The following is a 10,851-nucleotide window of genomic DNA, read 5'->3' as shown; positions in this document are numbered from 1 at the left end:
TTCAATCTAGTCAAAGACAACTTGGAGTTGGTATTTCAAATCAAAACATAGGTCCCACAAATAGACACCTTTAGATTGACTAAAAATCAATGTTCCATCCTATGGCAACATGTTGTGTCAAAGGTCATGCCTTTTTCCGCAACTTGTATAGTTGGGCCACGCGTGAAATTTCTCAATCCGGGCCACGACCTTATTCCGAGTCTACTGTGGGCCCGGCCACCGTGGCCGCCTTGGCCACTTTGAACCATCCACGTGAAAAAAAAAAATGGATGTCGGCCTTAGAATATTGTCCCAAACGGCAAAATTTATGCCGTGGTACTGCTAGGACCAACTAAATTTTCATAGCGCCACCCTGAATTCCAATCGGACGGTTGAGAACAATACTTCATGCAGGGGTCCCCACTAGCAAATAAAACGTTTTTAATAAAATTAATATAATAAACTAAAAATGTTTTTTCGTTTGATGTGACGTGTTTTAACTGGACCACTTGCACGATTTTGGGCCTATAGGATCTTTTCGGTGGGGCCCAGCTCTTTGTTTCGTAGACCATAATTGCGATCTACCTGAGAGAGAGTGTTACAAACCTGGAATCGGCGTTTGGGCTACGTGGGTGCTAGGGAATAGATGTCATTGTTGTAACGGATCGAGGATCCTCCACGGTGAGAGCATGCCACGTGGGAGTATCCGACAAGACCATGAGCATCTCCAACTCCAAGGACACAGACTTTGATGACTCCATTTTGCCGAAAATGCCCCTACTTGAAAGCCAAAATTCACTAAACCTCGTTCGGTTCAAATTTGTCCCCGAGCACTCTCTTCTTAGCTCTTCCATGACCAGAGGACAGAAAAGCGAATCGAAGGAGCAGATCTGCAGAGACAGAGAGAGAAAGAGAGACAGGGAGAGAGAGGGGGGAGGGGGGAGGCAAGAACTTTTGTAAGATTCTTCTTTCGGAACCGTACTCTGACCGTACTTAGAAAACAAACAGCATCGTCAGCCACAGAAGAGAGAGAGAGAGAGAGGGGGTGGGGGGTGGGACTTGGGAGTGGGGGAAGGGGAGGAGATTATTCAGGGTGTCTCCGTGCATGCGTTATTGGGAGATGCTGTTCACATTGGAGAACGGCCGATGCTTTCCACCGGTCCTGGTAGTCGTTAATGTGGTGCTTGCTTGTGTCGATGGTTCTATCGCTGCCATTGCATTTTCGCAGGTATGAATTGCTGCTGCTTCTGATTTGAAACTTGTTTGTTTCTGTTTTTTATTTTGATTCGGGGGTTTTCGTATTTAATTAGATAGTTTTGATTATGTTATTTGTCTTGTATGTTGGGTTATGAAATTGAAGAAGCGGAATCGAAATCTGAAAATTTGGAATGGGAATGACTTGAAAATGCGATTTCTTGATGGATTTTAAGAAGAGTATATGGATTGAGGGTGGAATGCAACAATGCGGTGTGGATCCTGCGCAGGATGGGACACTGGGTTGCTACAATTTTATTGTTTATTGGGGAATAGATTCAATTCAGTGGTTATTAGGTAGCTAAACTTCGTCTGGGTAGAATAATGGTCAACTCAATTTTTTTTTTGTTTGTTAATGAATACAAGGCGTGTATGAGCAGTTCCGTTAATGACATTTGAATTCAGTTTTTGCTTTAAATTCCTTAGACGTCAACTTCACAAAATATGTTTTTTTTCCCCTGTAGAATGGAAGTTTGGTGTGCTAAACATTGACACTAGTGAACAATCTTCATCTTGTTATTGGTAAAAAATTACCAACACTTTTGCTTTATTTACTATCGGCTTTGATTTTTAGTGTTATATTTCTACTACCCTTTTCCATACATCAGAAAGCTTGGAATCTTTTTTTTTTCTTTTTCTTTTTTGATAGATCGAATCTTGAAATCCTCACGGAAGAGATTATTCAAACTCCTCTCTTTGTACCTAAACATACATGCAGACTTCATGGTCTTAGAGTATACATCTATGTACTAGTTACTACAACTCCATAGTTAAAATTCCACTCTATGGTCATTAGACTGAGCAGGATGATGAGTTTATTAGTGGTGGGCTTCCTTAAATATATCTAAAGCATTGTGCATAAATAATGTTTTCAGTTACTCGTGAATGCCCCTCAAATTTTGGCTGTTCTTTGGAAGTTCAACACTTGCTCACAGTCAGTGTTTTAAAGGTTGGAAGTGCAAGTAAAAAACACAGGGTTCCTAGAGCATAAGGTGTGAGGTGCAAGGCGAGGAGTATGCCCGAATTCAATTAGTTGCCACTTTTAAGAAAAATTAAAGAGAAATCTTATTACATAATAATATGAAAATCTATATTCTGAAAGAAGTAAAATATTTCTAAAAGCTTATTAGCTCAATTGGTTGTAGCATTGTGTCAATGTGAAGGTTGTAGCTTGGCAGGTTCTAGTTTTACATAGGTTGAATTATTTAAGATACAACCTACATCAAGTTCAAGCTTAATTTTAATGGAAGCAGTATGAGATATCCAGGACCGTCAGGGATAGGAAGTATTTTTGGGGATGCAGAAGGTCATATAATGGTTCTGTTTTCAGGTCTGATTGGAGTAGGAGACTGTCTAAGAGCTGAGGTCATGGCTATCATGGAAGGTGTACAAAGGGCAAGGATGACGGACTTCAACAAGCTAATTATTGAAGGAGATTAAAAAATGGTGATGGAGTGGCTGTAGATTGGAGAGGCAGCTCTTTGATAGTACAGAAATGAATTAAAAAAATTTAGATGGGTGACTAGAGAGATGGAAATGAGGTTTGAATGGGTACAAAGGTTAGAAAAGAGTATGGATGATGTATAAGGTGTGGAGAGATCACTTTTTTAGGCACAGTTGTAAGAAAAGAATGAATGTGTAGATAAAAGCTTTTTTATCTCTCTACTGTGTAGATAAAATGGTTGGTTGTTGATCCAAAGAAAATTAGTTTGAATTATAAATCTTGGGTATAAGTAGATTATGTATCAAATTCTTTTAGCAAATGACCTTATCATTATTTAATGAAATCTGTTGTTATTGATAAAAAAAATTCTTATAGCAAATGAAAGTGTTAAGGAAATGAGAATATCTAGAAGGAAGGGACTTGTGTGTAGGGGTGTCAATTGGACTGGATTTGGTCCAACCCGATCTAGTCTAATATGAGTCCATTACAAATGGACCAGGTCCAATCCATTTTGATGTATAGTTTGAACCGGTCCAATTCATTATCTGGACCATCCAATCTGTTCAAATTGGTTTTAATTTAGATTGATTCCAAATTTCCAACCCAAACCTGTACCATTGACAGATATATTCTTAATGGACTAGATTTTGGTTCAATTCGACCCAATCCAATATAAATCTATTACGGATGGACCAGGTCCGATCCAATTCAATAAATACTTTGGATCATTAAGTCTGAACTGGTCCAATTCAATATCTCTTATTGGTCTGTCCATCCGTCGAAATTGATTTTGATTTGGACGGGGTCCAACCAAAACTGGTCCATTGACACCCCTATTGGTGTGTAAGTAGGATCTGGAAAAAGAATATGATCTAGTAGATTGGGAATTTTTGAAGTTCTCAAGAGGTGTGGGTTTGGGGAGAGAGGGTGTAAATGGATTAAAGGATGTCTACAACCCTTTTTTTTTTGATCAGCAACTTAAAGAGATTTATTAGAACTTAAAAGGAGAATAGTACAACAAGAAGTTGTTAGAGATAACACCCAATACGACAGAGAGCCTCGCTACCCAACTACCATTGAGCCCAAAACAAATGATGTCTATTCACGCCTTGTTTAGCTAAGCCATCCGCCAAACAATTAGAAGACCTCCTCACCCATCTTAACTGGATTTGCATATGTCTTGACAGCAGCTTGAACCGCCTGAGATCATTTCTGAATTGCCATAATACCCTTCTCATTTTTTTTTCAGCCAGCCAATGACTCTTTTAGAATCTCCTTTTACTATTAATCTTGTAATTCCCATTTCCTTGGCTTTTTGCACCCCAACAATGGCCGCCAAGAGCTCAGCTCTCACTGAATCACCCTGCCCAATAGACCTCGAAAACAAGCCACAGATGATCCCACTCCCATCCCTAATTACTCCTCTAATTCCAGAGGGATCTGGATTACCAAAACTACTTCCATTGAAGTTAAGTTTCTTCCAGCCTTCACTTTGGGGAGACCAAACCTTCAAGACCTTTCGATTCCTAGATGAAGAGAAAACAATCAACCTCCAGTTTCAGAAAAAGTTCTCCACTGAAAAATCAGAGAAAAGCTTCAAAGTCCTCACCCAATGAGCAACTCTAACAGTAATAATCTCCAAGATTACTTGTTTCTTTCTTTATCCTAAAAAATTCTTAAGTTCCTTTCTTCCCACAAAGTCCACACGATCGCTGCTCTTGCACACTTCCACAAAATTCTACCTCTTCTTTTTGTGCATCTCAAGAAGGATGGGCTAAAGAGACTTTTCAAACTAACAGGAGGGCTCCACCTGGAACCAAAGAGAGAGTAGAACCAATCCCAAATACAACAAGCAAGAGGGCAGGAAATAAAGAGATGCATAACACTCTCACCATTCAACTTACACAAACACCAATTTGGCATTTTCTTTTGCAACAGATCACCCGTGTTGATGCTCTCATAATAAGCTTCCCAATAGAAAGCACTGATTTTTTGCGGGACAGGGGCACACCGGACTTCTTTAACAAGGAAAGGATGGGGAGGGGGAAAGGCCACTAGTGAAGAGAAAAATGATTTACAAGTGAAAGATCCAGAGGGGATAAGATTCCGCACGCGTCTATCTTCCCCCAGACTCATCAAAAACCAAGTTATCCAAGATATTCAAGAGGTTAGACATAGCAGGAATTTCAGATTCTCTCAGGTATCTCACAAACTCCAAGTTCCAACCCTCCCTAGGGGAAGAAGAAGACCTAAAAAAATTAGAAACATGATTATCTTTAAGGCTTGAAAGAGCATACAATGAAGGAAACACCACTTTCAAGGGAAGATCCCCAACCCATGCATCTTCCCAAAATCTGATCCTAAAACCAGAGGCCAAGTCATACCTGATGTGCTCAAGGAATTGAGGAAGAATACCATGCATTGCTTTCCACGGTGTAGCATTGTTAGCTCTTTGCAGAATACCAGCATCCCAACTGTTCCTAGAAAGCCCATGAATACTTGACACCACTTTATGCCACAATCTGTCATTCTCCAGGGGAAATGCTACTACCACTTGCTTAAAAGTGCAGTGGGGATTGACGTAGATGCAATCAACGTTTGACACCACTTTATCACCACACCTTTTCATAAAGTGATTATCGCCACAACCACCATCTGTCATGTCTACAAACCTTCCATTACTCAACCCTGTTGATTGACGTAGTAAGGGATTTCTTTCTTGCAGAGATGGGTCTAAGGCAAGGAGATCCACTTTTCCCTTTTTCTTTACTTTGGTGGCTGATATTCTTGGTAAGTTGGTAGATTGATAATCAAAGTGGATAGGATGCAATTAATTAGATGTTGGAGAGTGGGGAAAGAGGATGTGGTGTTGAGTATGTTGACACATCGTCTGTTTGCTAATAACTTCATCTTATCTAGTGGAAGAAGAAGTGGTGTTGAGTGTGTTGACACATCTTCAATTTGCTAATAAGGGCTGCTGTTTGCTGAGCTTTGTGGGAAGAAAGAAAATGAAGAATATTCTCAGAAAAGGAGAGAAGTGCTGAAACTTTAATAGAGCTAATCCATGTAAGGGTGGCCCATTGGCTGAAATCTTCAGATCTTTTCTCTAGTGTTACTTTGGAAGATTTGCTGAGAAATTGGAAAGTAGCTATTTCTGCCCAGGTTAAAAGGACTATAAATCCTTCCTGGATACCTCCCCCTACTGGCTTTGTAAAACTGAACTTTGATGGTAGTAGTAGAGGGAATCCAGGACAATCAGGTATTGGGGGAGTCTTTAGGAATGAGGATGGGAATGTTTCAGCAATTTTCTCAGGACCAATTGGTGAAGGCGACTGACTCTCTTAGGGCTGAGGTTTATGCTGCATTGGAAGGAATCCAAAGAGCAAAAGAATTGAACATAAGGAGGCTTGTAATTGAAGGTGGTAGTTGGTTGGTTAAAAGACAAGGCTGGTACGTGGAGTTACAGCAATGAAAGGAAAAAATTCAAATGGCTGGCCAAGGACATTGAGATAAAGTACAGTTGGGTGAAGAGACCTGCTAACTCATTTGCAGATGGGTTTGGCAAGCAAGGGGTTCTTAGGGAGTCTTTGTTTTGGGCTTATTTTTAGTTCTATTCCACTGCTTTTGTTTGGGGCCCCAACCTCTTTGGGGGGAGTTAAGATAGTTTATCTCCCCTGTTGTGCTTAATTTCAGTAGGAGTCTGCTGAATTAAAAAATATGAAAGAAAGTAGTTTCTTGAAGAGAGAAGGAGAAGAAGAGAAGTTGAAAAGAAAAGTGAGCAATAATCTGGCCGCCCCCTTCACTTATTATTTATAATAAAATAATAGGAACAATACAAAGACAACTATGCCCTTATAGGGCGGCAAAACATAAAACAACATATATAACACTCAAAAACATAATAAAATTTGGACTCACATAACTACTGTAGTCCCCACCTCCTATCTAACAACTAACATAAAACATCTACTCAGAAAAACATAATAAAACTAATTAAGCTTCAACACTCCCCCTCAAGTTGGGAGTAAATGTCACACATTCCCAACTTGCGTAAATCATGTTCAAGCTTGTTCTTTGCCACCCCTTTAGTGAGAACATCAGCCAGCTGCAACTCTGAAGAGACATAAGGCAAACAAACTTCTCTGGTTGTTACCCTTTCTCTTATAAAGTGTCTATCAACTTCAATGTGTTTTGTCCTATCATGCTGAATTGGATTGTGGGCAATATTGATTGCAACCTGATTATCACAGTATAACATCATAGGTTCCTCTGCTTTCACCCCAATCTCAATCAAAAGAGATCTAACCCAAAGAAGTTCTGAGACACCATGAGACATGGATCTATACTCAGCCTTTGCACTTGACCTTGCCACAACCGCTTGCTTCTTACTCTTCCAGGAGATTAAGTTTCCACCTACAAAGGTACACACTCCTGATGTAGACCTCCTGTCATCTAAGCATCCTGCCCAGTCTGCATCTGTATAGGATTCTAGCTTTAGATTCTCATGATTTGAGAAAAGAATGTCTCTGCCAAGGTGCTTTTTCAGATATGCAAGTATTCTCTCAATAGCTTCCCAGTGCTGAACCCGAAGTGCATGCATGTATTGACTCACAACACTGATAGCATAAGAAATATCTGGTTGTCTCATACACAAATACAATAGTCGGCCCACCATTCTTTGATATCTTCTCACTTCCTTTACCAACTCGCCATCCACACCATTAATTATGTGATTTGGATCAATAAGATTTTCTACTGGTTTGGTCCCCAGCTTTCCAGTCTCTCGTAGTAGGTCAAGTACATACTTTCTATGTGAAATGAAGATCCCATGCTTGGATCTTGCAACTTCAATCCCTAAGAAGTATTTGAGCTCACCAAGATCTTTGATATCAAATTCTTGCTGCAATGATTTTTTGAGATCATCAATCTCCTTCAGATTATTTCCTGTCAGCACTATATCATCCACATACACGATCAGAATTGACACCAGAGCATCTCTCCTCTTCACAAAGAGGGTGTGATCAGACTGTGTCTGTGTGTATCCAAAACGGATGAGTGCCTCTCTGAACCTGTCAAACCAAGCCCTAGGTAACTGTTTCAGTCCATACAGAGATTTTCTGAATCTGCACACCTTTCTTTTACCAACATTTTCATAAAAGCCTTATGGAATGTCCATATATACCTCCTCCTGTAAATCAACATTGAGGAAAGCATTTTTGACATCAAGCTGGAACAAGGGCCATGAATAGGTGGCTGCTAGAGATAAAAGGATACGAACAGAACTCATCTTAGCTACTGGTGCAAATGTTTCCAGATAATCAACACCATAGGTCTGAGTATACCCTTTTGCTACCAACCCTACCTTGTACCTCTCTATCTTGTCATCGGCCTTATACTTCACTGTGAATACCCATCGACATCCGACTGTCTCCTTGTCTGGGGGGAGATCAACTATTTCCCAAATTTGGTTTTTGACCAAAGCATCCATCTCATCTTGCATGGCTGTTTTCCACTCAGGTTTGGAGAGAGCCTCAGTAACATTCCTGGCACATAATCCAGGGAAGAAAGAAAAACACAGTAGGAGGGTGATAAGGCACTATAGGAAATATTGTGTGAAATGCAGTGGGCTGTACACTTTCTCTTCCCCTTACGAAGTGCAATGGGAAGATCAAGGTCAGTAGGATCAGCTGCAACAATGGTGTTAGGGACAGAAACATTATCATCAGAAAACATAATAGGCTCAGGCTCAAGAGGAATACCTGGAACTGTATCAGCTGAATCTGGAGTTTCAGAAGGACTGACAGAGAGTGGTGTGGGTTGAGGATGTGTGGAGTCAACCATCATCTGCCGGCACTGATATTGCTGTGGGATTGCCCGTAGTGGCTTAGGTAATGAAAATGGAGGTGTAGGTGCTGGCTGAACTGATGTAGATGCTGCCTGAACTGATGGAGGCACCATAAAAACAGGAAGAGGAACAAATTGTGCGTTCTTCTCCCCAAAACTCTCCCCTTGAGGAGAACCACTCGAGAAGAAGAATGTGTATTCAAAAAAGGTAACATCCATAGTGACAAATCTGCTCCTCGACACTGGGTCATAACAGCAATACTCCTTTTGGTTTTAAGCATACCCAAGAAAAACACATTTATTGGCCCTAGGATCCAATTTCTTGCGATGAGGGCCAAGAATGTGAACAAAAGAAACATAACCGAAAAACCCTCACAGGTATATGAAATATCTCTCCATCTAGAAAAAGAAGGCTAAATGGCACCTTAAACCCCAGAGTCCGTGAAGGAACACGGTTAATCAAATGCACGGCTGTAAGAATTGTATTTCCCCAAAACTGCACAGGAACTGAAGCACACACCATAAGACTCCTTGCCACCTCCACAATGTGTCTGTTTTTCCTCTCAGCAACTCCATTCTGTTGCGGTGTATATGCACAATTGCTCTGATGAACTACACCATATTCTAAGAGATACGTGGTCATGTCCTTCTCAAAGTACTCTCTGGCATTATCTGATCTAAAAGCCTTAGTTCTCACTTCAAATTGTGTGAGAACCATCTGGTGGAATTGTCGTACTAATTTAGGAACCTCATCACGTGATCTCATCAAATATTATCCAAGAATGTCGTGTATAATCATCCACAAACAAGAGAAAGTAACGGAATCCTCCCATGGAAGGGATTTGATATGGTCCCCATACATCAATGTGGACAATATTAAAAGCCGAAGTACTTCTTTTATTACTCGGTTTAAAAGACTGTCTACAATGCTTTCCTAACTGACAACTCTCACACTCCAAAGTAGATAATTGAACAAACTCAAACAATTTTTGGAAAAGACATTTCAAAGAACTAAAAGAAAGATGTCCCCAGCGATTGTGCCAAAGCAATATGCTTAGATGCTCCTGAGTCTATAATCCAGGGAGATCCCTCCTTACCTGAAGTGGATGCAAGATTTGCAGTTGCATATGAACTACCTGTATGTGCAAAGGAAGTGGTGTAGTTAGCTCCTGCATTTCTGTTGTTCATCTGGAAGGCTAGAGCTGGGTGAATCTTTCTTACTCATAAGCTGTCCAAACCTCTCCAATTTTGTTCTCACTGCTGCTATTGGAATGGATTCCTAATCAGTTTAGGAGAGGGGCTGAAGAGTCTCCTGTAGTGGCTTCATTTGCATTTCCCTTATTGTTTCTTATCCGAGCAGGCATGAGATTTGGATGAAGTTTCCAACAAGTGTCCCTGGTATGCTTAGGCTTCTTGCAATAATCACACACCAAGTCCTTCTTATCTTCTCTTCTAGTCTCACTACTCCCCTTGTCTCCATTCAGCTTAGGTTTTGTTGTACCAACCATAGCCGACTGGTCGATCCCAGGCTGTCTCAACATTACATTCCTCCTACTCTCCTCTCCAGAGACAAAAGCATAGGCCTGAGAGAGTGTGACACCTTCCCTAGAAAGAATATGCTGCCTAGCAATGTCAGATTCAGGGTTCAGCTCTGCCAAGAACTCAAAAACCCTATTCCTCTCTACCAGTCTGTGATAAGTTGCTGCATCATTTACACTTTCCCATACCACAGTTTCTAAGTGATCTATTTCCTGCCATAGGGTTTTCAGCATGGAGAAATGCACAACAAGAGGTTTTTCTCCCTGTTTCATACTTATCACCTGATTTCTTAACTGATAGGCTCTGACTTCATTTTGCTTTTGAGAGTAGGTTTCAGTCACTCCATCCCAAATCTCCTTAGTAGTATTAGCCCATAGGAATTTTTTTGCAATATGAGGTAACATAGAATTACACAGCCAGGACATTACCATGTAATTCTCCTGCACCCATCGAGAAGAGTCTGTATCGTGTTTCTTCTCCTCCCCAGTGAGATACCCTAATTTTCCATGAGCACCAATAGCCATCTTAGCTGATTGTGCCCACTCCAAATAATTTGTACCATCAAGTTTACTGTAGTAATGATCCCGGACCCAAAAATATCACTACTACCTCCAACACCCAGTCCCACAGTACCGGTAGATTTCATCTCGGTATTCCAACTCTCCATCTTACTTCAAATAGTTCAACAGTAAGAAAGAAATAGATTGGAGACCTTCAAAAAATAATTTAGTAACCTCAACCCTAGAGACAACGGCTGTCACAGGAGGATAGTTACGGTTGCACTCGATCTG

At 40.6% G+C, this 10,851-nt stretch overlaps 1 protein-coding gene across 3 annotated transcripts in view; it reads left to right on the top strand.

Annotated features, from left to right (window-relative positions):
* The first annotated feature begins 827 nt into the window (after positions 1-827).
* The window catches only part of CAND3 (tobamovirus multiplication protein), a 94,673-nt gene continuing 84,649 nt past the window's right edge, over positions 828-10,851 (top strand). The window contains exons 1-2 of one of the 3 annotated variants that reach the window (XM_010243020.2): positions 1,079-1,207; positions 1,698-1,755. Coding sequence is in view for 1 of the 3 variants with exons in the window: in XM_010243018.3 (XP_010241320.1) it covers positions 1,085-1,207 (123 nt within the window). In the remaining 2 variants the exon portion in view is untranslated. Of the gene's footprint in view, positions 1,208-1,697; positions 1,756-10,851 lie in introns of all 3 variants that reach the window. The other 2 variants (XM_010243018.3, XM_088900950.1) reach the window with 2 other exon arrangements.

Source organism: Nelumbo nucifera, chromosome 3, assembly GCF_055504915.1.
Source record: "Nelumbo nucifera cultivar China Antique chromosome 3, China Antique-T2T, whole genome shotgun sequence".
In the NCBI taxonomy this organism is placed as follows: Eukaryota; Viridiplantae; Streptophyta; class Magnoliopsida; order Proteales; family Nelumbonaceae; genus Nelumbo; species Nelumbo nucifera.
Note: the sequence above shows the minus strand (reverse complement) of the source record. Positions and strands in the feature narration are given on the sequence as shown.